At 42.1% G+C, this 26,966-nt stretch overlaps 4 protein-coding genes across 6 annotated transcripts in view; 2 read left to right on the forward strand and 2 right to left on the reverse strand.

Moving 5' to 3' along the window:
* Nucleotides 1–807: 807 nt before the first annotated feature.
* On the reverse strand, nt 808–5,643 carry LOC131106489 (C-reactive protein-like). The gene is made up of 5 exons (XM_058055596.1): nt 5,445–5,643; nt 4,390–4,611; nt 3,996–4,294; nt 2,815–2,942; nt 808–2,743 (listed from the first exon to the last, which is right to left on the reverse strand). The coding sequence occupies exons 1-5, from the start codon at nt 5,542–5,544 to the stop codon at nt 2,554–2,556; spliced, it is 939 nt and encodes a 312-aa protein (XP_057911579.1). The 5' UTR covers nt 5,545–5,643; the 3' UTR covers nt 808–2,553.
* Nucleotides 5,644–6,460: 817 nt separating this feature from the next.
* On the forward strand, nt 6,461–8,608 carry LOC131106490 (ADP-ribosylation factor 4-like). The gene is made up of 6 exons (XM_058055597.1): nt 6,461–6,674; nt 7,068–7,148; nt 7,239–7,348; nt 7,603–7,674; nt 7,816–7,938; nt 8,063–8,608. Exons 1-6 carry the CDS (start codon nt 6,608–6,610, stop codon nt 8,150–8,152), a joined length of 543 nt encoding a protein of 180 aa, XP_057911580.1. The 5' UTR covers nt 6,461–6,607; the 3' UTR covers nt 8,153–8,608.
* Nucleotides 8,609–9,282: 674 nt separating this feature from the next.
* appl1 (adaptor protein, phosphotyrosine interaction, PH domain and leucine zipper containing 1) lies at nt 9,283–17,387 on the reverse strand. The gene is made up of 22 exons (XM_058055237.1): nt 17,194–17,387; nt 16,525–16,623; nt 16,372–16,431; nt 15,274–15,345; nt 15,089–15,176; nt 14,982–15,023; nt 14,835–14,893; nt 14,612–14,758; nt 13,676–13,758; nt 13,394–13,555; nt 13,122–13,310; nt 13,000–13,042; nt 12,877–12,933; nt 12,486–12,577; nt 12,199–12,375; nt 12,074–12,126; nt 11,211–11,385; nt 11,081–11,117; nt 10,864–11,004; nt 10,621–10,671; nt 10,463–10,552; nt 9,283–10,392 (listed from the first exon to the last, which is right to left on the reverse strand). The coding sequence occupies exons 1-22, from the start codon at nt 17,245–17,247 to the stop codon at nt 10,237–10,239; spliced, it is 2,127 nt and encodes a 708-aa protein (XP_057911220.1). The 5' UTR covers nt 17,248–17,387; the 3' UTR covers nt 9,283–10,236.
* il17rd (interleukin 17 receptor D) overlaps nt 16,075–26,966 on the forward strand; it is a 28,036-nt gene continuing 17,144 nt past the window's right edge. Inside the window, exons 1-2 of one of the 3 annotated variants that reach the window (XM_058055235.1) lie at nt 16,075–16,485; nt 18,013–18,170. In XM_058055235.1, the coding sequence (XP_057911218.1) occupies nt 18,051–18,170 (120 nt within the window). In that variant the 5' untranslated portion in view covers nt 16,075–16,485; nt 18,013–18,050. Of the gene's footprint in view, nt 16,486–17,475; nt 17,529–18,012; nt 18,171–26,966 lie in introns of those variants that run through there. The other 2 variants (XM_058055233.1, XM_058055236.1) reach the window with 2 other exon arrangements.

Consider the following 26,966-nt stretch of genomic DNA (forward strand, 5'->3'; position numbering starts at 1 on the left):
CTGAGCAATATTGTGAGATTTTCATCAAAATTGCCACAATTTCATACCAGGATTATTATTATTATTTTTGCTTTTACTTACTCTGCCTGTACTTGGCGCAAGGCTGCTGTTTCACTAAAGTTTATTTTATTATGTATATATATTATTATTTTTTTTGGGGGGGGTGGACAGCTTGGAAGTGCAAGACTTTTTATATTTGTAAAGAAGAAACTTATTTTAACAACGTTTTTGGTGTGTAACTCTAAAGTTGACTTTTGTAGAAAATAGTGTATGATAGTGTATGATAATTATGATAATTATTTTACAGATGCTAACAGACGAGAGTCATCAACAGGACTTTGTCCCTCTCGTCTTAGTTGAATGAATTAGCGGACATGAGTTAAGGTTCATTGTTAATTAACAAAAACTATTCCTCGGAATAAAAAATGTCAACTTATTGAACCACTACATGGAACCACTATGGAATAATGATGATTTGTTTTTAATTTTCATTAACATTGTAAATGAAAGTACCACTAAATTGTTCAAATAAAACATTCAACCAGCGGCACTGGAAGGATTGTTTACTGACTACCTCACCATTTTTTTTCCTCAAATATCACAAATACTACAGACATAATATTAACATAGACATTTCAAAAGTACTTCTAGTCACATCTGCTTATTCAAGTAAGTGTAATAATAAGCTAAGCTATTTGGTTTGGAGAAGAGCTACGTAGATGTGATGTGAAATAAATAACCATCATCATGCAAACAAACTGAAGCTTCCTGTAAGACCTAATGTTTTTTTTATGCACTGTTTAATACAGTTATAAATCAAACAACACTGATGCCATCTTTTTAATTACATATTATTGTGTTAAAATGTTATAAAAAGCAAATAAGAATATGAGTTATTGGAGTATTGTGATATAAAAGTGCACACTTAGCGGTAGAAGATGAATGGGTTTCCCCACACTTAAATGTTTCAGATCATCAAACAAGTTGGAATATTAGTTCATGACAACACAGTTTTTGAATTAAACTTTATTAGTATGGGAGGAAGAAAATCCCAAACAATTGCCCTGTGTGGAAAAGTGATTCTTCTCTTGTTAAAACGGAAATACGATTAAGCTCTGTGTGGGGTTAGCATGTTCTCCCCGTGCATGCGTGGGTTTTTTTCCGGGTACTCCGGTTTCCGCCCACATTCCAAAAACATGCTAGGTTAATTAGCGACTCCAAATTGTCCATAGGTATGAATGTGAGTGTGAATGGTTGTTTGTCTATATGTGCCCTGTGATTGGCTGGCCACCAGTCCAGGGTGTACCCCGTCTCAAAGACAGCTGGGATAGGCTCCAGCATGTCCAACATGATAGAGTGAAAAGAAGTTTTCCTCCTATTGCGTGTGGAAGTGGTACGTTTTTGGCTTCTTTGTTTTGTCTTTGGGCTGCACGGCGGTCGAGTGGTTAGCGTGTAGACCTCACAGCGAGGAGACCCGAGTTCAATCCCACCCTCGGCCATCTCTGTGTGGAGTTTGCATGTTCTCCCCGTGCATGCGTGGGTTTTCTCCGGGTACTCCGGTTTCCTCCCACATTCCAAAAACATGCTAGGTTAATTAAGGCGACTCCAAATTGAACATGAATATATATGAGTGTGAATGGTTGTTTGTCTATATGTGCCCTGTGATTGGCTGGCCACCAGTCCAGGGTGTACCCCGTCTCAAAGACAGCTGGGATAGGCTCCAGCATGTCCAACATGATAGAGTGAAAAGACGTTCTCCTATTGCGTGTGGAAGTGGTACGTTTTTGGCTTCTTTGTTTTGTCTTTGGGCTGCACGGCGGTCGAGTGGTTAGCGCGCAGACCTCACAGCTAGGAGACCTGAGTTCAATCCCACGTTTGCATGTTCTCCTATGGGTTTTCTCCAAATTGTCCATAGGTATGAATGTGAGTGTGAATGGTTGTTTGTCTATATGTGCCCTGTGATTGGCTGGCCACCAGTCCAGGGTGTACCCCGTCTCAAAGACAGCTGGGATAGGCTCCAGCATGTCCAACATGATAGAGTGAAAAGAAGTTTTCCTCCTATTGCGTGTGGAAGTGGTACGTTTTTGGCTTCTTTGTTTTGTCTTTGGGCTGCACGGCGGTCGAGTGGTTAGCGTGTAGACCTCACAGCGAGGAGACCCGAGTTCAATCCCACCCTCGGCCATCTCTGTGTGGAGTTTGCATGTTCTCCCCGTGCATGCGTGGGTTTTCTCCGGGTACTCCGGTTTCCTCCCACATTCCAAAAACATGCTAGGTTAATTAAGGCGACTCCAAATTGAACATGAATATATATGAGTGTGAATGGTTGTTTGTCTATATGTGCCCTGTGATTGGCTGGCGACCCCGCCTCTCGCCCGAAGACAGCTGGGATAGGCTCCAGCACCCCTGTGACCCTTGTGAGGATAAGCGGTAGAAAATGAATGAATGGTGAACTGAAACATTTTAAGTGTGACAATCAATAATGTGGTAAATGCTTTTAAACTGTTTTCAATATGGACCAAATCTGGTTTCTACACATTTTGGCCTGCAACATTTTCATTGGTTTGAGGTCAGTTGAGCCCTCCGATGGTTCTTGCTGGTTCTGCGATTGGCTTGTAGTTGACGCCCGTGTGTCTTTTTTCTGGTGGTCTTCTTGGCCCTCAGCTCGTATGTGTCCTCCAGGAGGGTGCGCCCTGTCATGGAGTATCTGATGTTGGACCACGTCAGGACCGAACCAGGAGGCCATCTTTAAAAAAAAAAAAAAAAAAAAACATGCATCAGGTCCACTTAATGTACACACACACACAGTAGTTGTACCTATAGCGTGTTATGCTCATGTAGTTGAAGATGTCGTTGTATGGAAGAAGGTAATCCCACACTTGCACGTCAGTCACCTGACCCTCAAGACCTGACATCGTAACCACTGGCTCACCTGACCACACGTACTGGACACAGACAGACAATAATATCAATAAAAACATTCATTTTATGGTTTTATATTTATACTTGGGCGGCACGGCGGTCGAGTGGTTAACGCACAGACCTCACAGCTAGGAGACCAGGGTTCAATTTCACCCTCGGCCATCTCTGTGTGGAGTTTGCATGTTCTCCCCGTGCATGCGTGGGTTTTTTTCCGGGTACTCCGGTTTCCTCCCACATTCCAAAAACATGCTAGGTTAATTAGCGACTCCAAATTGTCCATAGGTATGAATGTGAGTGTGAATGGTTGTTTGTCTATATGTGCCCTGTGATTGGCTGGCCACCAGTCCAGGGTGTACCCCGCCTCTCGCCCAAAGACAGCTGGGATAGGCTCCAGCACCCCCGCGACCCTCGTGTGAAAAAGCGGTAGAAAATGAATGAATGAATATTTATACTTTTATTTCTCGGATTTTTGCATGAATATTTAATTTGCATATTGGTTTTTTTTATATGCATATATTTTTGCAATAAAAAAATATATTTTTTACTATGATTAGTTTTAGTTTTTTTTAAATCATAATAATAATAATAATGCATTTGATTAATAAAGCGCTTTACGCAGTAAAAGCAAAAAATATGAGTGTGAAATAGCAAAATAACGTATGTATATGCTATTTTTACATTTATTTACATTAATTGCAAAATTAGTTTCATGTTTTTAATTCATTCATTCATTTTCGCGGGTGGTGCTGGAGCCTATCCCAGCTGTCTTTCCGGCATAAGGCGGGGTACACCCTGGACTGGTGGCCAGCCAATCACAGGGCACATATAGACAAACAACCATTCACACTCACATTCATACCTATGGACAATTTGGAGTCGCTAATTAACCTAGCATGTTTTTGGAATGTGGGAGGAAACCGGAGTACCCGGAGAAAATCCACGCATGCACGGGGAGAACATGCAAACTCCACACAGAGATAGCCGAGGGTGGAATCGAACTCGGGTCTCCTAGCTGTGAGGTCATGCTATGTTAATTGTCATCACGGAACCAATGTGTCTTCTTGACTTGAGCTCACCTTGAAAGGGATCATCTTCCTGACGCTCATGTTGCCGCCACTGAAGAGCTGCACCACGCTCTTCAGCGTATCCATGGTGATGCACACCCTGCTCCAGATGTCCGGCGGGATGTCGGGCCAGATACGGATGCTGGGAGTCAAGTAAACACTCTGGTACTCCGGTCTGTTCCAGCGCAGCTCAAATTGACCGTCGAAATGTACACCCAGTTTCATGGCCGACTGGCCGGACGGACTGAGAGTGAAGATGAAGGGGGACGACCACCTCAAGTCCAACAGGTAGCGCAGACACACGGTCACACCTAGGTCACACCAAGGTCACACCAACATCATTTTGGTTTCATTTCAACCTAAACGAGACACATTTTGGAGAGAAGTGTGCTATGGTGTTTCTCACCCCCGATGGGCGGCTGTGTGGTCCAGTCATAGGAGGCCGAGACTGGGGAGGCACTGTTGGGGTTGGCACTGTTGGGGTAGGCCGTGGTCATGTACTCCTCCTTGGCATCAGCTGCGGTGGGGTCGGTAGGAGGAAGAGAGAAGTAAGGCGGGTAGAAGGACACCCCTCCCCCTCTGGAAGACAACGTGACCATCTTCCCATCTAAGTTAGTCGTGGGAGAAGCTGCAGCAAGCAGAATGGAGGAGAATGTCAATACAATGACAACAATCATAACACAAACACAACTGTTTCGCCTGTCATGTTTGCTACTTGAATTAAGGAGCAGCATCATTTGTCAGTGACCGGGGTTCAATTCCACCCTCGGGCATCTCTGTGTGGAGTTTGCATGTTCTCCCCGTGCATGCGTGGGTTTTTTCTCCGGGTACTCCGGTTTCCTCCCACATTCCAAAAACATGCTAGGTTAATTAGCGACTCCAAATTGTCCATAGGTATCAATAAAAAATATCAAATTATTTAGGGGGGCTTCAGCACCCCTTATTGGCTTGCTTAATAGCCTGCTTTTGCCCTATTATATCAAATTTGTCAGAGATTTTTTTGTAAAAAAAAAAATCTGTAAAAAATATCTAATTATTTAGGGGGCTTAAAAACATTTTAGAGGGGCTTCAGCCCCCCTTATTGGCTTGCTTATTAGCCTGCTTTTCCTCTATTATATGAAATTTGTCAGAGATTTTTTTGTAAAAAAAAAATCAATAAAATTCCAAAAACATGCTAGGTTGCTACGACTCCAAATTGTCCATGAATGTGAGTGTGAATGGTTGTTTGTCTATATGTGCCCTGTGATTGGCTGGCCCACCAGTCCAGGGTGTAGAAGACAGCTGGGATAGGCTCCAGCACCCCCGCAACCCTTGTGAGGATAAGCGGTAGAAAATGAATGAATGTTTGACTATTTGTTTAAATTTAAAATTTTTAAATGCTCACAGGCTGCTCTCACAGGATTTGTTTCATCAAAACACCAGCTGATGTATGTGTGTGTATGTGTGTATGTGTGTGTGTACCTGTGGTCCAAGCTGCAAGGATTTGTTCTCCTGAAGCTTCCATAAGCATCAGCGCTGCCATCACCATGATAGCATAAAGCCTGGAGCCGTCCATGTTCATCTTGATCCTTACACTGCAATGGAGTTTGTCCGTCTGTATGAAAGATAACTTTCATTTCCTGCATGTGACATGTGGCCTCTTGTTTCGTTTCTGCGTGGTTCTCACATCCTCTTTTTTTTTTCTTCATACACACACACACACACACACACATTATGTGTGTTATTTAAGGAGCAACTGTTGCTGGGAAGGAGACTCCTTCTTCTTCAGTGTGTTTATGTGAACACTGGCCAGACTCCTTATTAGGAAGCTGTGTTACATAACTGACACATTGTTGTCAAAAGTTCTTTTTTAAAAAGTCCCATTTGCTCAGATTTAGAAAGCATTTTCCTCGTAGGAAAATAATATCAAATTTTATATCAAAAATGAAATCTTAATATTTTTAATATTCACTTAAAAACATTTTTTAATAACAACTGTACACTTAATGATTTCCCGGTGGCCACAGTTTGACATTGGAACAGATTATTTATATATACATTATTTTCAATGAGAATAAATATCACATATGTACCCACTTTAGCTTATTTTATTACCTTATCTTTGTGTTGTTTGTCATGATCTCAGCTTTTTATATTATTAATATTATTATTATTTGAATAATAATAATTAGTATTGAAGTATTGCAAGCAAACATCATCAGTGTGTTGTTGTTTTGGTTCCACGTGGAGGAAGCCAGCGCTTCCGTGACGGTGATGTTAAACAGTGTACGATGTCTCACTCTATTCTGATTTCTCGCACTCTTCGTTGATCCTAAAAGAAGCTAAACTCATTTTGTAAAGTAAACACACTCACAGATAACGGTGACATTTGGTTATGAAAGTGTTTCCCGGCAGTGGCTCAGTGTTATTTTCTTTGATAATATAATTTATGACATTTATTTTGAAGGTGGGACTTTTGGCGGAAGTCATGTCTCAGGTTTTCCTGTTGCCACCGTGTACTCCCCTGACATGTACACGAATGACATACAAGTAGACGGTGTCGGTGTCTATAAAGGCAGCCGACACACACTGACGGACACATACAAACATACACACCATTTGAAGACGACACGCTGACCGGAAGCATGGGTGTCCTCATCTCCCGCCTTTTCTCCATGTTTACATCCAAAACTTCCGCCAGGATCCTGATGGGTGAGCTAAACTGTATTTTTATTTCTTTTGTTTCAAATGTAATGTATGTTAGATGAATTAATTGTGAAATTAATAACTTGAGGCACTTCTGGGGAAAGTGTTATTGGATTTATTGGTATTGAAAAATGAATTTAAAAATGTTTGCCAACCCTTTTCCCTCACGTCCACCCCTCCGTGTGGCAACCACTTAGCTGTCAATCGTTCCGGGGTGAATTATGTACCAGCAACCTAGCACTACAGTGTATTTGTGTAACTATTTTTCAGTAGAAATACTAATTGGTTATATATTAGCCGTTCTTTCTATGAATATATTAACATTTATATTACAGTTAATACTTATTACTCATTAGCAATTTCCCTAGTAGTTATTGTTGTGTGTTTGTGTTTGGACAGTGGGTCTGGATGCTGCTGGTAAAACCACCCTGCTGTACAGGATGAAGCTGGCTGAGGTGGTCACCACCATCCCTACTGTGGGTCAGGAAGGCCGCTTTTTAAATAATTAATTTATAATCATGATATGGATCATGCGAGTAACATGTAGTCAGTGACATGTGTTGTGTACAGGCTTCAACGTGGAGACAGTTGAATATAAAAACATCTCTTTCACTGTTTGGGACGTCGGCGGTCAAACTGTCATCAGACCACTCTGGAAACACTACTACGTCAATACACAAGTAAGTACAAAATACTATATTAATATGCAACTAAAAAAAGGTACTGTAGCTTGTGTTATATAATTACTTCAGGCACTGATTCAGTTGTGTAATGAATATGTTTAAATAAAGTTGTGTCATCATCTTAAGAATGAGAAATGTAGCTCGTGTCACATTTTTCACACGAGTGTAGTACTCCATTGTTGTTGTAGTAGTACAAGCATACAGTAAGATGGTTTTATTGGTATAAAGAAAATATCTTTGTGTCCGTTTAGGGTCTTATATTTGTGGTGGACAGTAACGACCCTCAGAGAATCAAAGAAGCCGCCGAGGAGCTGCACTGCATGGTAAAGCTCATCCTCACAAGGGTGGCAGGGTGGGGTGCTAGAGCCTATCCCAGCTGTCTGGGTACACCCTGGACTGGTCGCCAGCCAATCATGACATATTTAATCATATTTCATTGCGGTATCTGTGTTGTATTCTTGCAGTTAGAAGAAGACCAGCTGAGAAACGTGGCCTTACTGGTATTTGCCAACAAACAAGACCTCCCTCACGCCATGTCTGTCAGCGACGTCACCACAGCCCTGCGCCTGTCAGGGGTCTCACAGCCGGTAAGTGACACCTTACATTTTCAATGTGTAGTGACGAAAAGTGTCAAATAAATGTAAAAGATATCAAATAAGTGAATGAATAAAACTACAATGTAGTTTTCACAAATGTCATTTGTATGTGCAGTTTTATGTTCAGGCTTCATGTGCGGTGAGCGGCACTGGTCTGGTGGAGGGTCTAGATTGGCTCGCCAAGGAGATCCTGAAACAGTCGTAGCTGACGTGAAGTTGTTCCTGCTGCGTCCACACACACGCACACATGACAGCCGGAAACACTTGTTGACATTTTGGATGAATAAAGTGAAAAATTGTGTTTATTTCATAATGTAATCAAGGCTGTTGAGTCTTATAGGAGCTGTGCTGGTTTTATTTTTCTCAGGTTAGATGACCAGATGATCTTTTTACTGTTTCCTGTTGCCTATCATCCATGTTTGCACTCGGGACTCATCCTGTCTTGACAATGCTTGTGCACTTTATAAAACACTATATGTTCATGTTGTGCAAATAAGTTTTTTTCTCGTGGAAGAGTTTCTGATGCTTGTTTTGGGATTCACCTTTATTAAATTTGTGATGTTTGATTAGATTTTCTGCATTTATTCCACAATATATTGGATATTTTTTATATTTACATTTTTGTATAAAATGATCTTACATTAATGAATAAAATAAAAATATTTTATGGGACTACAGTATTACGTTTTTTTTTAATAATTATTCATTATTGGCTTGCTTGTACTTAATATATAATATATATAACACATATGTAAATATATGTGGATAGCTATCATGGTAAAGATGGGTAGGAAAGGAGAGTGGAATCTGTTCTTATGGACACCACTTTCTACAGCTTCATTTGTTTACAGTGAAACCAGCGATATGACGTTAACAAATGCTTTAAACAAGCTTCATAACCTAAATATTACATTTTATTTTTTCCAAGTTATATATTAAGTCATCACAAACGCAAAGTTGTATGTTGCATTTTTTTTCCAAGATGGCTGCCGCACTAACGCATGCGCAGTATGACTTGTTAGCGTCTTGGGTGAGCAGGATCCATTTAACTATATTTGTCCAGGTTCGTACTAATTACTCTAAAGTAATTTAATGTTTGACACGAACATTGTACTGTGAACATGATGACTAAGTCAATTTTTAACGGTATTAGCGTGTAAAAGTTCAGCTATAAGTAAAAGCGGCGCAAGTTTGTCCTTATTTCAATTGTTGAAACATGGCTAAAATATTTTTACATGTTTGCTACTTGTCAGTTGAGTAGCACCCCGATTACAGTAACTTTATCTTTACCAATAACAGACACAATTTCTTATGCACAGTGTAGCCGAGCCAAGGTGGATGGAGTTAGTGCTTTATTCATCTGTAAAAAGCTATTTAAGCCATTGATTATTGATCACTGAGGCGTATTTACAGTCCAAGATGGCGTCAGTAAAGTGCTGAACGGTCGACGTGAGCTTTTCGCCTACAGCAAAAAAAAAAAAAAAACACAAAACCAAACATCGTTATCCTTCGTAAACGTACTGATTTTGTCCTCTGTAGTAAAGGTTGTGATTTCCGACCATCAACAATAATCAGAGAGCTATTATCCTATCATACTTTGTAGATTTAAACACATTTGGCACATTAACTTCAGAGCCAAACAATATCTTCCCCGTTAATCATACTACAGTCATTTTCATTTTTGTTTTTGAGGAAGTCTACATTTAAATCTTTTGAGGCTCTTCCGTGGAGCCGACCTTCGACCTCAGTGCTCAGTAGAATCAAACTGGAAGCTAAAGAGCCAATTCACAGCGGTCATGTATGCAATATAGTGCTTTTGGGTTGGAAGCTGACTGAACTTGAACATCCACCATTAACACTTGGAGTGCCCTTGGTGCGTTCACGTGCAATGCAGAAAGCCACTTTAAACCGTGCCACTGAGGACAAAAAACAAACAAAAAAAAATCACAAGAGTGCTGAACTCTTCCTGGCGGACCGAACATCATCATCAGTGTCTGGAGGCAGAGCTTTGTATCCAAACTAAACCAGAGAAAGGGGCGGGTCTGTTTCTGGGTCTGCTTCACCTCCTTGCAGCTTGTTTATAAAAGGAAATTATACAATAAGGTTGATTTATAGCTGCATGTTTTTTCAGGAGCCTGTATAAAAGCATTTTTAAGAACCTATAAGAGTCAGTAACTAGACACGTTGAGGTTGTTTTCCCATTCCCAGGCATCCCAGGTGTTGATTCCTGAGCATGGACTCGAGTGTCGGAGCTGGACGGGGATCAAACATGCATTCTTTCATATGTGGTCAGGCTTCCGACTCTCCCTTCCTTTTGCCCTCCTCTCCCGTGGTATCGCTGTCCTCTGATTGGCTGTTGCTCAGCACCACAAAGTGTCCATCGGCTGTTGTTGGGTTGCCAGGGCGACTTGATGCAGCGATGAGGCGACTCTGCTCCTCCAGATCCTGAAAGTCGACAAAAAGACAAGGTGAGCGCACGCTACTGAGGGAGTCGAACATGAAAAAAAAAGGCCACCTTTTCAATTTGTTTCTGCTTGCTGAGCTCCTCTTCCTGCTTCTCTTTGGCCTTGTCTTGCTCCTTCCTCTTCTCTGCTGCCTTGCGGTCCTACCGCGTGATAGGAGCGGTGTCACACACTTAAAAGGCAACAAGTAAGAAATGAAAGTGAGACTCACCAGCATAGAATGGAGGGCAATCTGCTTAGCCAGGCCAATGCTGTCAGTGATCTGAAATGAAAGTGAAAGTGGTACTCTGATGTTACACAAGTTCAATACAAAGTCAGAGGGCGCCATTTCACAAGAAAAGACTACTGAAATGTTTACCAGAACCTCATTGGTTCATTGAAAGTGACATCAATTCATAACACTGCTGCTGACTTTACGGAGTTCTATTTTCTATTTTTTAAAGTGGCTCACAACCTTCTCGCCGTCATCGTTGGACTCGAAGATGTAACACACGGCTCGGCTGTCGGGCCGCCCGCTTGCCACCTGCAGGATGAATCCAAACAGCCTCTTGTTGTCCTGGTGGGACGATGACTGAAGTACGCTGCCCAAGGGGAACTAGCGGACACCAAAAGAACTGGTTGGAAGCAGGACAGTGGAGCTATACGTGCTGCATTTGGAAGCATCCACCTACCCTGAGTCGAGTAACTTGTGTCTGGGGATCGATGAGCCTGCACAGCAACATAGAGCAGGTGACGACACACACACACACACACACGTGTATACATGCAGGATAGAGATAGAACACAAAGATGGCTTCATACTTGAGGCAGTCGCAGGTGACCAGCAGGTGCGACTCGGTCATCCTGAAGATGTTGTGAATGGCCCGAGCCGCCAGGATCTGCCTCATGGTCTCGGGGATGACGTCAGCTGACTCAGCAGTTTTCACCTCCATCGAGCCCAGGAAGCGAACAATGAAGAGCTGGTGAAGGATTGAGTCTGGAAAACACCAAAATAATAATAATAATAATATTTATTATTATTCATTCATTCATTACCGCTTTTTCCTCACGAGGGTCGCGGGGGTGCTGGAGCCTATCCCAGCTGTCTTGGGGCGAGAGGCGTGGTACACCCTGGACTGGTGGCCAGCCAATCACAGGGCACATATAGACAAACAACCATTCACACTCACATTCATACCTATGGACAATTTGGAGTCGCCAATTAACCTAGCATGTTTTTTGGAATGTGGGAGGAAACCGGAGTATTATTATTATAATGAATAACAATAATAATTCATTATGATTTATTAATTTTTATAATATATTACTATTATTAATTTATTATAATTATTATTACTCATTGAAATCATCATGAAACCAATCCTGTGAGCATTTAAATTAAAATGTAAACAAAGAGTCAAACATTCATTCATTTTCTACTGCTTATCCTCATGAAAATAATAATAATAATTAATTAATTATTATTATGAATTTATCATAATTTAATAATAATATAATCATCATCACCATCATAATAATTGCAGCAAATGCCCAGCTCAAGATGCGCGCCTTCACCAATGGCCACAAGAGGCCATTATGAGCTCTATTCAAGCATGCTTTAAAAGCTGACAAGCCATTTTTTTTACAATCATTTAGCAAACTAAACCAAGTAGAACTTATCATACCTTCATTGTCCTCAGCTGGGTTGTCACCTGACTCTCCGAATGGATTACTTCTCCTGCGAGTGCACACACAGACACAAATGTAAAATATAAAATGATTGATTGAAATACAAAAATCATCAACAAACCTGCCAGACTGAGCCGCCGTCTTGCTATGCCCGGAGTTCTCCTCACAGACAGGCGAGATGATATCAAACTGGATGGGTGTGTCTGGGGCAACAAGGGCGTCCAATGAGAGCACAGAGAGGGCGGGCGAGGGCTCAGAGCCAATAGAGCTGATGCTTGTTCGGCCTACGCTCCCCTTGCTGTTGTGGAGAGTGAGACAGGCGGAGGAGGGTGTTGTTAGGGTGTTGCTGGTCTGAGTGTGTCATGTTGTGTGCTGACACATACAAACACACACACACACACAGCTAACCTGGATGGCCGCATGCTCTCATGTCTCTGCTGGAAAGATGGTGATGGCGTCACTGCCTCAATAGCTGATTGGTTGACTCTGGCTGCCACTTCCTGTCAGTAAACATGCGGGCATGGAAGGGAAAACTGCTTTCAGTTTTTTTTTTTTGTCATGTCATGTGATTTTTTTCAAATGTGACTCAGGGCTCATATGTAGTAGGTGGATATAAATCTGATATGAATGCAATGCAACTGCAGCATTAGCGTTCAGGTGCATATAGACTACCTATACATCATTGAAAGACAAGTAATGCCATGCTTACTCACTGATGTAGGCATCATCCGAAAATTATTTTTTTTAAAAAGTGTGAGAAGTGAATTGGGCATCATACCCTGCATTGTCCATCACTCACCTCTGCGTTCTCGCTGAGGTAAATACGGCGAGAGATGTTGTTGATGGTGGAGATCCACTAGTGCAAGCAAAGTGGTGAAGGAACATCCATCAACCCAAATCATTTGTCAATTAAACCAATTACCTCCTCGCAGTCCTTTCGGCTCTGTGCCTGTAGCGTCACAACTCTGACAAAACGCAAAATAAAAACATGACATTGACTTTGTGGTCCAGTTGAGTTCACTTAAAGATGGAAACGGCTCTTACTTTTTGCCATCGAAGGACGTGACCTGAAAGCAGAAGCGGCGGTCGTCACAGTCCACAGCCATGACGGAAGCATTATCCAGGTCGGTAACCAATCCTCCGGCCACTTCGGCCCGGCCCTGCTGCATCAGGTTGCCTCCTTGTGTGAAGAAGTACTGACGTTCCCAGGATGACGACACCAGCCCGGTCTTACTGAGGTACACAGGGACACATTAAGCTCTTTATTAGCATTAACGACCACTAACATGAGCAAAATATTAAAACTGGGTGCTTACTTGCGAATGTAGAGGTAGCCCTGCTTCCTGGTGAGGTTTCGATACACGGGTGTGTGGACTGGGTCCGGATCACATGGTGCGTACAAAGGGTCACATAGATTCTCCAGCTGCTGAATGGTCTCCTGCATCTGGCCCACCTCGTCCTCCATCTCTCGACGAACGCTACGCACACAATGCACTTAAAAAGTAAACTAAACTTATGCATGTTGTCATCTATTTTCCACCAAGTATCAACTTTTTGTGTTCGGGCAAAGGACTTGCACAGCTGGAAAAGTGTCTTACTTTTGGACACTGGTTCCGATGGTGGCCAGGAAGTCCTCCCACTGTTGGCTGAGGTTTTCCGAACCCAGCTTAAAGAAACTGATCTGCACGAAAAAAACAAAAACCAACAGTACAGTGGTTATTGAGACGTTGACTTCACCAGCCTTGGAACCTCATTGCATTCACTTTACACTAGTCTGTGTTGTATAGACACACACAAGTGCAATTAGTTGTTGTGCAAATTACACACAATTACCAAAATTCATGTGACCTTTCAATTTCTAAACTCTAAACTTAATATATTTAGGTTCAATTTCGACATTTTTTCTGCAAAGTGAGTTTAGACAAAATCAAAGCCAAATATGCATGTGAATTTGTTTTATTAAAATAAATTAACATGAGGATGTTTTTTTAAATGTTAAAAGCTTCATGCAAAATGGACATTCAAAGTTTTTATGTATTAAAATAGTCGCTAAAATCAAGTAGGCCATTCTCTTTTTGCAATAAATACTGAAAAAGTCACATATAATCTTTTAGAATAAACTTTTAGCTGTGCTCAAATCCTCAGCAAATAACAAAAGAACTAAATCTGAAGGAGTGCTCGGTTTAAAGGGACATTTTAACATTTTGTGCCAGGGACACCAAACCTGCCAAGTGCATCAGGTTTCGCAACTACCTGACTGACTTGTACATTTGTGGTTGAGCTTGTCGTAGTAAATAATTGTGACAACTAAGCTCGCTGGTCAATTGTTTTCAGCAGGGGTTTTAAATCAGTTTTTTTCCACTGTTAAATATTTATATTGATATGGCAATACAATTTTGAGCCGGTTCGCTTTGTGTGAATAATTGCGCCCTTTGCTGTTCGCTGCCTTGTACAATTCATCAAAAAAAATAATCTATCAATCAATTTAGCAGAACCGTGTATTATTTTGAACAAATGATTGTGTGCATGCCAACCTGGGCTTGCATGTAGCCAAGCAGCGGTTCCAGCAGCGCCATCTTCTTCTTGTACTGCAGTGTGTTGAGGGAGCAGAAGTAGTGCATCATGGTCTGGTGCTGCTTCTTGCGTGACGTGTACACATCCTCCACCGCCTCGGCCCGCATCTGCAACGCACAACACAACCTTTTCGCACACAATCGCATCATGTGTACCAGTTGTTGTCTCCTTTGTAGGAGTTACCTTGTCATTGTCTTTCTTCTTGGACAGGCGACTGTATCTGTTGATTGCTATGTCATGATCTGCAGCAAGAAGACAGCAACACTATTGGGTTTATATGCTAATGTTGATGTACGGTTCTTTATTGTTTTAACGCATTGATATTTTTACCATCACTGGATATTTGAAAGACCTCTTTCAGGGTGAGGATCTCTGCAATGACAAAAATAACAGTTTGTTGAGCCAGTGATGTCATCTGACAGATTATCTGAATATACCTTTCAGGTCTCTCTCTTTGAACTGACTTATGGGGAACATCATGGCATCGGCAAGCTGGGTGGACAAGACGGCGTGACAGGAGCTCAACTGTAAAGGTAAAGAACACGGGAGAGAGAGTTCAAGTAGGGCATTCAGCATGACAAGTGAACAGTGGTGATGTGTATGGCGTTTTGTTTGTATGCACCTCATCAATGACTTTTGCAAACTGCTGCAGGGTGGAGCTCATCACCTCGTCATCGCCCCCTAAAGGAAAACGCTTTGGGCAGCAGTAACAAACTGGATCAATGATTCGGATTATACAGTGCCTGACAAGTCTTGGCGCTTATCCAGGTCGTAGGAATAAGAAATAGCATATATGAAAGACAAAAGCCATTACATTATGTTTATAGCAAAATTAAGTCTTTTATTATTCATTGAGTGTTATCATTTAATTGGGACAAAAAAGTAATATTTTGCTTGTACAAAAGTCTTGTCGCATACCAAAATAATGTACGTAGAAATTGTATTTCCCTTTGAAAACACAAACATGCTACAAAAGCATCAGAACATAAAGTCAGGGATGATCTGGATTGCTCCAGGATTGGTCAGTTACTGGAGACATTGCTGAGACGTATGGATGGAGTCCTCCATGCTCATGGAAGTCATACACAATAACAATTCTTCTTACCAAGGCACCCTGACGTTTATGTTCTGATGTTTTTGCAGCATATTTGTACTTTCAAAAGTAAAATATAATTTGTATCGTATATTATTTTGTTTTCTCCAAGCACGATCTGACCTTTCTGCCCTAATTAAATGATAAAACTTAATGATACAAGGCTTTATTTTCTATTTTATTTTATATTTTAATATGCATAATCCAGAGCCTTTTGCCTTTCATGTAAGCAATTTCTGAATCCAAATGAAAAACTAAAAGGAAAGTTATTATTGATTGTTCCTAAAAAGATAAGACTTGTCAGGCACAAACAAAACACAAAAGCATAAATCTTCACTCATAGCTCACCAAACTGGTGGAAGTGGTCTTTACTAAATATTTAAGTATGTCCATTTCAATCATATTTGAACATTATCCATGCAAAAATGCCCCCTAATGGCGTTGAGCAGCATATGGCGGAGAAGTTTAATACAGTCCAGCAGGTGCTTTGACATGATGCCGTGGAATCATCACAGGTTTTCTAGACTATGATCTTACCCTTGAAACTGTCATTTTAACGGCTTGTACTGTGTAATACACACTTTTCGCATATTCTGACATCTAAGTGAAAACAGGAAAGTACAAAACCTGTTTGTCATATTCTTTCAGCAGTCTGGACGTCAGATGTGTGGCAGCGCTCAGCTCATTCTGAAAGAACACACATAGCAAAGTGGCCACATGTTGTGGTTCTCTCCCCCACTGGTAATGCATCTGCACTTTTAACACGTGTACATAACTTACCTGGGCATCATATACCCTGTGCATGGCTTGATAAAGCTGTGCACAGTAGCTGCTGATGGCAGCCGTGTCCTCTTCAAACACCCCAAGCAGAGAGCGCGTCTGGCAAGATAAAAGGGGTGAAGATAGAAAACTGTACACCTCAGTACGTCTTACCTATAAATTAAAAGCAGTTACAGTGTAAAAAGCACAGATTTGTCATGTTAATCTGGGATGTTGACGTCAGACAAAGCAGGAAGTTGCCGTTCGGTGACGTCACCGCAGGTGTTGCAAGTGACACAAGCAGGTACATCCCACCTAGCAACGATTCTGTGGCCCTTCTTAAACAAATACAATACAGAGTGCAGCACCGTGCTTCGCGTCCATAAGGAGCTAGCCTCAGGGCGGCTAGGGAAGCAGCATGCTAACGGCTCATTCAAGGAGACGCCTCCCAAAGTCGCGATGGAAATATCCATCAGCTGATGTGTCACTTTAGCCCCCGACGAGCCCCAGCTGGCTATTTTGACATTTTTGCTTTACGTCGGCAGGCTTCTAATCTTTAGAAAGTATCGTGAAAGTGAAAGCCCATTTGCTAGCTGTTGACAACTAATGTTAGCTTAGCAGCAGGAGTGGCTCGCGTTAGCATGCTAGCGTGAAGCTTCTCGTGAGGAATGTTTGTTTAGTTTATTTTACCTGCGGACTGTCCTCCAGTGTCTCCTCGATTGGAAGCTTCTCTATCCCGGGCATGGCTGCGGCTGGGATGGTGCGTCGATAAATACTAATCGACGACAGAAAACACACAAAACAAATTAGCCCGTCAACTCCCACTTTTATGATTTTTTTGGGTGACGCTGAATCCACAACAGTCCCTTAAACAGCTCCGCCTCTCGCTGGATTTTGATTGGACAAACAAAAACGTCCATGCTTTTGATTGGCTCTTTATAAACATGTATAGGCGCCATTTTGGCTCTGAGTTCAATCACTTTTACTGTCCTACACGTACACCGTTGAGCCAAAATGGCAGCCAGGTAGGCATAAAGCGTGTGATTTGTTTGTGTATTTTTTAAATATAAATTGGTGTTTGTGGTTTTCGATACATATCTCGATGTATATATGCATGGATTCCATATCAAAGAGGAAATTATGAAAATAAAAAAATATACAGCAATGACATGGACAGTCATAAAACAATGATAGTTTGCGGTAATGTTAGCTGTAATTGTACAGCTTCAAGCTTGTTTTGATACGTTATTATCACACAAAGAATACTCAAAATTATTTTATTCCGTCTAATTTCTAATTATTTTTCTTTTCCTTTTTGTGAAGACATTTTATTGTACATATGAAATTAAATTGGCTTGTTCTATAACAATACTGTAATAATTACATTCGAATCTCTCTCTCTTTATCTCTCTCTCTCTCCCTCTCTCTCTCTCTCTCTCTCTCTCTCTCTCTCTCTCTCCGTGATTGGGTGGTTCTCTGCCACACGCACAAACACAAACCCACTCTCAGATCCTTTCCTTCAGAGGTTGTCGAGACTTAAGAGAGGAATGGCGTCCCCTCGCTGCCTCGTATTTTGTCTCCCCGGTTTGCTTCTCATCTGGAATGTTTCTTTTGGATCTACGCTTTCAGGCAACAGGAGAGCAAACCAAGAACGATGTGGCTTCAAGGTAAGAAAAAAAATCACTCTTCTACTCTTTTCTTGTTGTGGTTTTTATAAGTTATCACCAATGTGAATGAACCGTGAGCATGCTCAGGTGTTGTCGCACTTTTATGTCAGCTTTGTCTTGTTCCACACATTTGCTACGCTTAGCTAACACGACCTGGAAGAACCAAAGTAAAAAGTTTAGAAACTTACATTGTCGCATTTCAGCACACGCTGCGTTTTGTCGCGTTTACCTGCCGGGGACCTTCCAATCCGAACTACACTTGAAAAAGTGGGCATTTAAAGATCAGTCGCTGCTGTGCAAAGTTTATTGAGATTTTAGCATCTTTTCAAAGTTTCATCGATTAGCCTTGTTCCTTGCCATTAATTCGGCTCAGGTTTGGTTTGGCTAACATTGGTACAATTGTGTTAAATAGAATGTAATAAACACAAGATTTACAACGTGGGTATAACGTAGATTAGGGTTATCCAATTGGCGTTTGTGTAGCAAACAGCAAAAAATGGTACAATGTAAAGAGAAAAGGCTCAAATGCTAATAACACATATTTTTAATTACTGTAATATATATATATATATATGTATTTAGTGCCCCTGAATCCCCCAGATGTAGATAGTTCCAATGTGAATCATCGTTTGTTGTGTCTGAACAGGTATCTTGCAGTCAAAGAGAGCAATAATTTTAACTTAAAGATCACAAAATCCAACAATGTTAATAATAACCATAAGCCGTAAAGCAATAGGCAGTGTGCAGGCCATGTTTTGCCATAAAACAAGACTTAAGAGCTTCCACTTATTTCCCTTCAGCGTTGTCGTTTGAGGTGAATTGCCGGTAGTAAAACTTACTTCCTGTCATTTGATGTGGAAAAGAGCAATATGTGAGGAGTGCCACCTCCTCATCCACTTGGCTTTCTGCTTTTTCACTTCACACCAGTTTGATTTGGGAGTTTTTGGGGGGGAGGGAAGGGTGGTCTAAGATGGGCCACAATTAGTGCAAATGTGCAACCAGCTGTGCTGGAACAGATGTTTGCTAGTGCACTGAAAAAAACTCCAAGATTTTCCATCTGAGTTTATTTTTTGTGTAATATAAACTTATTTAATTTCTGCTCTAGTCACCTGTGTGTGTGTGTTAGGGTTAGCATTGCAGTTATTTATTTGTGTTTATGGACAGTGGTCACACACACATGAGCAATGCGAGTGGTCTCCAGGTTTTTGCGTTCCTGCATGGAGAAGCGTCCCCTACCTTTTTTGACTTTCTGTGTGTGTGCTATCTTGGTTTCCGCTTGTTGCCTTTGAAGTGTTGTCTACAGGAAGCCTCACTCTGTTTACTCTGCTGAAACATTCCTTCCTGCATCCCCCCCACCCCAAAAAAAGACACGTGCACACACACACACACACACACACACACACACACACATCAAAAGCAGCTCTGTATGGGGGTTTCATGGCCTGCTATTTAACAGGTGTGAAGTTGTTAGAGGTGTGTAGGTTTTTTTTAAGCCTGGTTGTGTGTCTTTTGTAGGTTTACATTAAAACAAATTGTTTGTTTGCATACCGGAACAATCCATGTTCTCAAGTGGTGAGAAAAGTGTAGTATGGATACCTGGCCACGAGTTGGCAATGTCACTTTTTCATAAATGCACCATTCGTACTCCATGGTGTTTGTGCAAAAAACATCAGGCTCCCTAAACAAAAAGAAATCAAGCTGGTTCAATCAGGCTGTTGCGGAACCTCCGGGCATTTGATGTAAACAGATTATCGTTCATGTGAACCTCAGAGTGGTTGTGAGTCAGAAAGTTTAGACGCTTTGTTTGGTGTTTTTGCTAGCAGGATCACACACAAACTACACTGCCAACTTTTTGTAGAGGAGCAGCTTGTGTACAGAAGAAACACTTTTTTGGTTCAATCTGGATAAAAACACAGAACACACTGACCAAAAAAGGTCAGTAAGGATAATTCATAATGCCGCCTACAGAGAACATACTAACTCCTTATTTCTAAAATCACAAATACTTCAACTTGCTGATACGTATAGTTCATCTTCAAACAGCTAAAATAATGCATAAGGCTAAAAATAACCAATTAGCTAGAAATATCATCCAATACTTCTCTACAAGAGAGGAGAAATATGATCTCAGAGAAGAACTACATTTGAAACCCTTATATGCTAGGACTACGTTAAAAAGCCATAGCATTTCAGTATGTGGAATCAAACTATGAAATGGATTGAGTAAGGAACTCAAACAATGCACAACGATGAGCCAATTCAAGAAACAATACAAGCAGTTGATGTTTGCTAAATACAAGGATGAAGAGTCTTGAACCAGTCATGATGTGCTATATACTGTATATCACTATATTGACACTTACTATGGTACCCATTATGGCATTGGATGCTCATATCACCTCGTACTTCAGTACGTGACAAAAAAAACAACAAAAAACTTAAACTATATTAGGAAAGCAGGAAGTGAACAAATGTAACAGTTACTGATTGTAAAAGTACCAGATGGAGGGGTAGGATTTAATAAGCTTTGCTTCTTCCTACTCCTTTTGGACATGTGGAACTGTGAACAAATTATGTGATGCATTCAATTGTAATCTGATGCATATTCAAATGAAATAAAACCATTACCATTTCTCGCTACCGATCGCACACGACGACGCTCGCCACCACGTGACCGAAAGCCCTGTCACGTTTGTTGCCAGTTTAACATTGTCTGACGTCTACAGTCTTCTCATTGACGTTCAGGCTCATTATGTTTCATTTGGGAAATAAATAACATACTTATATATCGATGTAAGTTTTTGGCGTAAGCGCAGCACGGAGAGCATTTGTTTGCGGGGGCCAGGAAGTCTCAAGTGACATCATCCCCACTGCACTCGTGCTCATTTTATTTTCTAATCAATGCCACGTTTCTCTTGTTTTCTTGGTGATTGTTGCTAAAGACGAGCTAATAATAGTCATAATTTGGTGTCGAGTACGCTCAAATCAATGCAGCATGACATCATTTGGCATGCAAACACTTAACAGCACCATCGCTAACCTTTTTTAAAAGCTGTGTTGTTCTGTGTAAACAACACTTAGACTGTAATTGGGAGGTGAGGTTTGAGGAAGTAATCCTTTGTGATAACATCAGAGCTGCAACAGAGGATGGGCAGTGCCTGTGTGAAAGGTACATGTATGGTTGTCAATAGGGCCAGATGCTCCAATCACAGAAATGATCCATTAAACAAATGCAACAGTCATAACTGTCAATGTTGACGGGTATGACTGTTGTTGTTGTTGTTTTTGTTTGAAAAGTTCCAACACATTTAGATCAACAAAGACAAACAAATGCGGTATAAAATCGTTTTAAAGCCTCTCATGTTCCAGTCGGCCTTTGTGGACCGGAGCTGCCCCCCTCCCCCTCGACTCCCTCTCTTAGATCTCAGATCAGATTTGCTGCTTCCTGGATCATATTCCACGTTCTCACCTGTACCTGAAAGAGTCCACCCTGGAAAACATCCCTTTGTGTTTATTTTTTCTTCCAAAAAACAATGTTCAACCATGTCACGGTGATCCTCCTCCTTCAACTCCTAAACCTTCAAAAATCCTACAAGAGGAAATTTCTTCCTGCTTTTTTTTTTTTCCCACCCGTCTCTTCAAGTCTGTAAAACATCTGCTGAAGGACGCACGAGGGAAATGATTCTGCTTCCTCCTGGCTGGACTCGCAACTTTCCAAGCAGGTCTCTCTGACTGTCTGTCCTGTCTCCCAGCGTGCCGTGGGGCTTGAATGCTTTTGGCATCGGAGAGCTTCAGAGGGGAACGCAGATGGCGTCCTTCCGATGAGAAACTCTCACATACTTCAAACATCTTGGTCAGTCTCCTTGTCATTCAAGGCTTTCCGTGGGAAGATGAATTGTCATCCAAACACTGAGTGTCCTTGGTGTTTTTTTAAATGGAGTGGAAAAATAGTAATTTAAATTAATATTTTATTCACATTCAGTCTCAGCTGTCTTCGGGCGAGAGGCGGGGTGGGGGGTGGGGGTACACCCTGGACTGGTCGCCAGCCAATCACAGGTGTAACTCGCTCAGATGTCCAACGACAGACAGCTCGTCTTGAGTTTATTGATGGATTTATTCCAAAAACCAACATGAGAACTAAAAGGGGTTCAAACAGTAATAACAATAAATCACTGGTCACATAATACACAAATATACAATAACATATTCATTCATTCATTTTCTAATGCTTTTTCCTCACGAGGGGTACACCCTGGACTGGTGGCCAGCCAATCACAGGGCACATATAGACAAACAACCATTCACACTCACATTCATACCTATGGACAATTTGGAGTCGCTAATTAACCTAGCATGTTTTTGGAATGTGGGAGGAACCCGGAGTACCCGGAGAAAACCCACACATGCACGGGGAGAACATGCAAACTCCACACAGAGGTCTTCTAGCTGTGTGGCCTGTGCGCTAACCACTCGACTACCGTGCAGCCGTGTCAAATATTGTTCATTCATTCATTCATTTTCTACTGCTTTTCCTCACGAAGGTCGTGTGGGTGCTGGAGCCTATCCCAGCTGTCTTCGGGCGAGAGGCGGGGTACACCCTGGACTGGTGGCCTGCCAATCACAGGGCACATATAGACAAACAACCATTCACACTCACATTCATACCTATGGACAATTTGGAGTCGCCAATTAACCTAGCATACAGTGCTTGTTTTCGGAAATCGAATCGAACCCAGGTCTTCCCGATCTCCTGACTGTGTGGGCAATATGCTAACCACTCGTCCACCATGCAGACCCACATTCACAATTAGTGGATTTAATCCTTTTGGCTTCATTAATTGAGTTAAATTAGTCATTTTTTCTGACTGTAGTTTGGACACACCACTTTTATGGATGGATTTCAGGCTGTGGTGCATGCCGGTCTGGGGAATTGAACCATGGGATGTATGAGTATGCATTTGTAGTGTGACGATTGGTTGACAAATACACTGACAATTGCTGTCAACACAATAAGGCGGGTGAAGTAAGTCGGCTCTCCATGTGCACACTGTTTACACAGAACCGCGCAAAAGGAAAAGTGCTAGTCAAGAAAATTTTCTGTGGACTATTTCATCCACATTATCCACATTACCAGTTACACACAGCAAGCTTGTCCATCTGACCTGGACTGTACCACTTATTGGTAACCCCCCACACAACCTCTTTTTGGCCCAGGTCACCATTTTAGTGAGCAGATAACACCTTCCTACATCAGCATCCCGAGAGGAAGTAGGACTTGTACCTTAAATAGCAGTCAGCAGGAGTCGAGGGGGAATTGTGTAGTGGCGGGGTGGGGGGTTCATTGAGGAGCAGTCATGCAGGAGGTGGAGGCTGCAGGTTTTGTTCCTGTGGTGGGAAAAATCTCTGCTTGGCTGCTTTCAAACACGCACACACACTTAATTCTACAGGTTGCATTGTTGCGCCTCACTTTTGTCCCCAGCTTTTTTTTTTTTTTTTGAAGTGTGGACTCATTCCTTCTTCTCAGTTAAACTTGTTGACATATTTTACTTTCATTTTTATTCTCGACTCAACTGGAGGAGAACATCAGTGTGATGACAAGGCTCACAAAGCAGAAACATTCACTTTCTCTCAGTGCCCTAATTTTACTAATTGGCTATGGTCATTGTTTTTTTACTTTCATTGATTTATGTGAGTGGTTACACAGCTAGGAGACCCGAGTTCGAGTCCACCCTGGGCATCTCTGTGTCGACTTTGCATGTTCTCCTCGTGCGTGCGTGGGTTTTCTCCGGGTACTCCGGTTTCCTCCCACATTCCAAAAACATGCTAGGTTAATTAGCGACTCCAAATTGTCCATAGGTATGAATGTGAGTGTGAATGGTTGTTTGTCTATATGTGCCCTGTGATGGGCTGGTGACCAGTCCAGGGGGTACCCCGCCTCTCGCCCTTACTTCAACACCCCTACGTTAGCATCGCATCTACTTACAATTTATGTTAGCTCTCTTGCATTAGCCTTCTTAGATACTGTTTTGCACAACCTTATATATGATTCTTCACTTCATCACTATAGCTAACACTGACTTTAGCATCCCAAGTTAGCATTTGTTAGCGCCTTCATGTCAGCATTCTTACTGCATCTAATTGAGTTTCACATCCTGGGCCGCATGCCGATCAAGTGGTTAGCGCGCAGATCTCACAGCTCGGAGACCCAAGTTCAATCCCACTCCTCTGTGTGGAGTTTGCATGTTCTCCCCGTGCATGCGTGGGTTTTCTCCGGGTACTCCGGTTTCCTCCCACATTCCAAAAACATGCTAGGCTAATTAGCGACTCCAAATTGTCCATAGGTATGAATGTGAGTGTGAATGGTTGTTTGTCTATATGTGCCCTGTGATTGGCTGGCCACCAGTCCAGGGTGTACCCCGCCTCTCACCCGAAGACAGCTGGCATAGGCTCCAGCACGCCCACGACCCTTGTGAGGAAAAGGCGGTAGAAAATGAATGAATGAATGAATGAATTAACCTAGCATGTTTTTGGAATGTGGGAGGAAACCGTAGAAAACCCATGCATGCACGGGAAGAACATGCAAACTCCACACATAGATGAGTGGAATCAAACTTGTGTCTCCTAGCGCCAACCACTCATCCGCCGTGCAGCCCTCTGCAGTAATCTTTCCGAGTAATTATTCTGGCATTGCCCAAACAGGACTTCTCTTTCCGCTGCAACTTGATGAACTGATTGAACATGCACATCTGGAAGCTCCAAACAAAATGGAGGCAGAGTAGTCTCGGTGAACCTTGAAGGCCGTAATTGAAGGAGTTCCTGTTTAATCAGATTCCTCCTTCTCCTCTTTCCTCCCCTGCAGGCCTGCTGATTATTACCTCTGCCATCATCCCTCTCTCGCTCCCTCCCTCTGTGCTTCCTCTTCGAGTCTCCTCCTCCCCGCGGCGCCATGATTAATTGCCGCTAGACTTCAACGAGCTCAGGCTGCAATTAGCTGTGTGATTAGCTCAGGAAGCCATCGTGCATTTGGGGAATCCCAAGGGAGATTCTGCTTAGCTTTAGCCCTTTTAGCATCTTATTGTTGTACATGTCGACAAGTACTGCAGTATTTTTATGTTGGAACATGTTTTTTTTCCCCGCCATGGGGGAGTTGGACAATGATCAGCACTTAAGAGAAGCACCTGGTCGAAGCAAAGGCCCTTTTTGTTGTAAAAGTACAAAAGTTTCGTAATCATCACCATCTTACGACGTTACACATGTCCAGCGTTGTGGTTACGAGGGCCGACTAAGGAGTGCACAGCCTCTCTTGATGCTCAAGGCGAAAGAAAGCGCTCGTTAGAAAGCAGCTGTCCGACCTTTTTGAAGCTCCTCTGCACCAAACGGCCTCCAGCCATCTTGACTTCCTGCTGTTTTTGTTTCAAGGCGCGGGGGGGGGGGAGTTTTGTCAGAGAGTCAATAATCAAGGTTGCCACGCAAATAACAAACCGTGTCAAAAAATAAATCAAAACAGATGAGCCAGTTGTCCTTTTTAACATTAACTGTCACGCAAAACTGTAAAAAGAGGGTAAATATTCTCTAAATAGCCCTTAGCTCTGGTGCTATTTGTGTCTGCTTGGGAAATTTGGTCTTAACGTTGTCTCCCAATTGGACAAGTTTGCACTAGCTAGTGATGTGTGTATCGATACTAAAATATTGATACTTCAAATACAATATATTTGTGCTCTAAAATCAATTTTCACATCAAAATATTGATGCTTTTCATACTTCGGTCATTTCAGGTAATGTAGGTCATTTAGAAGAAAACAGTGGAAAGTAACTACAATTTTGAGATTGTGTTTAAATGATACATGGCTTTTTCTTCCGCTTGTTGAAACGATGTCTGATTGTAAATGGAGCCATGTGTGGAGCTATTTCAGCTCCATAAACAGCCAAGATGCTGCATGTGAGCACTGGTGGCCAGCCAATCACAGGGCACATATAGACAAACAACCATTCACACTCACATTCATACCTATGGACAATTTGGAGTCGCTAATTAACCTAGCATGTTTTTGGAATGTGGGAGAAAGCTGAGAAAATACACACAGAGATACCTCAGCAGGGAATCGAACTTGTGTTTCTTAGCTGTGTAGCCTGCATTCTAACCACTCACAACCATGCAGTTATGATAATTGATTAATTACAGGAAATATTCATTCATTCATTCATTTTCTTGCACTTTTCCTCACGAGGGTCGAGGGGGTGCTGGAGCCTATCCCAGCTGTCTTCGGTTGAGAGACGGGGTACACCCTGGACTGGTGGCCAGCCAATCACAGGGCACATATAGACAAACAACCATTCACACTCACATTCATACCTATGGACAATTTGGAGTCGCTAATTAACCTAGCATGTTTTTGGAATGTGGGATGAAACCGAAGTCCCCGTAGAAAACCCACGCATGCACGGGGACAACATGCAAACTCCACACAGAGATGGCCGAGGGTGGAATTGAACTCGGGTCTCCTAGCTTGTGAGGCCTGCGTGCTAACCACACGACCGTCTGCAACCCTAGTTTGTATGTTAAAAATTGACATACTTAGAAAGCAACTAGCGGGCCGGATTCAAACGCTTGGTGAACCGCATGTGGCCCCCGGGCCGTAGTTTGCCCACCCCTGCCATATCAGCTCAGAAAGGAAATCAGTGACAGTTGGAATTAGTTTAAATTGCACACTACCAAAAATTCAGCCCCGTCGACGTCCTGTGAGATACCTTCTAGTTGTAATTTGGTGCCCATTTTGGGGCACTGGGCAGGATCCT

The sequence above is a fragment of the Doryrhamphus excisus genome, chromosome 18 (genome assembly GCF_030265055.1).
Source record: "Doryrhamphus excisus isolate RoL2022-K1 chromosome 18, RoL_Dexc_1.0, whole genome shotgun sequence".
In the NCBI taxonomy this organism is placed as follows: Eukaryota; Metazoa; Chordata; class Actinopteri; order Syngnathiformes; family Syngnathidae; genus Doryrhamphus; species Doryrhamphus excisus.

Coding starts and splice junctions, on each gene's coding strand:
- LOC131106489 (XM_058055596.1), bottom strand. CDS start 5,544: ATGAACATGGACGGCTCCAGGCTTTATGCTATCATGGTGATGGCAGCG. Junction 4,612..5,444: donor CCTTGCAGCTTGGACCACAG/GTACACACACAC, acceptor TGCTTGCTGCAG/CTTCTCCCACGACTAACTTA. Junction 2,943..3,995: donor GGAAGATGATCCCTTTCAAG/GTGAGCTCAAGT, acceptor GTCTGTGTCCAG/TACGTGTGGTCAGGTGAGCC.
- LOC131106490 (XM_058055597.1), top strand. CDS start 6,608: ATGGGTGTCCTCATCTCCCGCCTTTTCTCCATGTTTACATCCAAAACT. Junction 7,149..7,238: donor CACCACCATCCCTACTGTGG/GTCAGGAAGGCC, acceptor TGTTGTGTACAG/GCTTCAACGTGGAGACAGTT. Junction 7,349..7,602: donor ACTACTACGTCAATACACAA/GTAAGTACAAAA, acceptor GTGTCCGTTTAG/GGTCTTATATTTGTGGTGGA.
- appl1 (XM_058055237.1), bottom strand. CDS start 17,247: ATGCCCGGGATAGAGAAGCTTCCAATCGAGGAGACACTGGAGGACAGT. Junction 15,024..15,088: donor CAAAGAGAGAGACCTGAAAG/GTATATTCAGAT, acceptor TTGTCATTGCAG/AGATCCTCACCCTGAAAGAG. Junction 14,759..14,834: donor AGAAGAAAGACAATGACAAG/GTAACTCCTACA, acceptor TGTGCGTTGCAG/ATGCGGGCCGAGGCGGTGGA.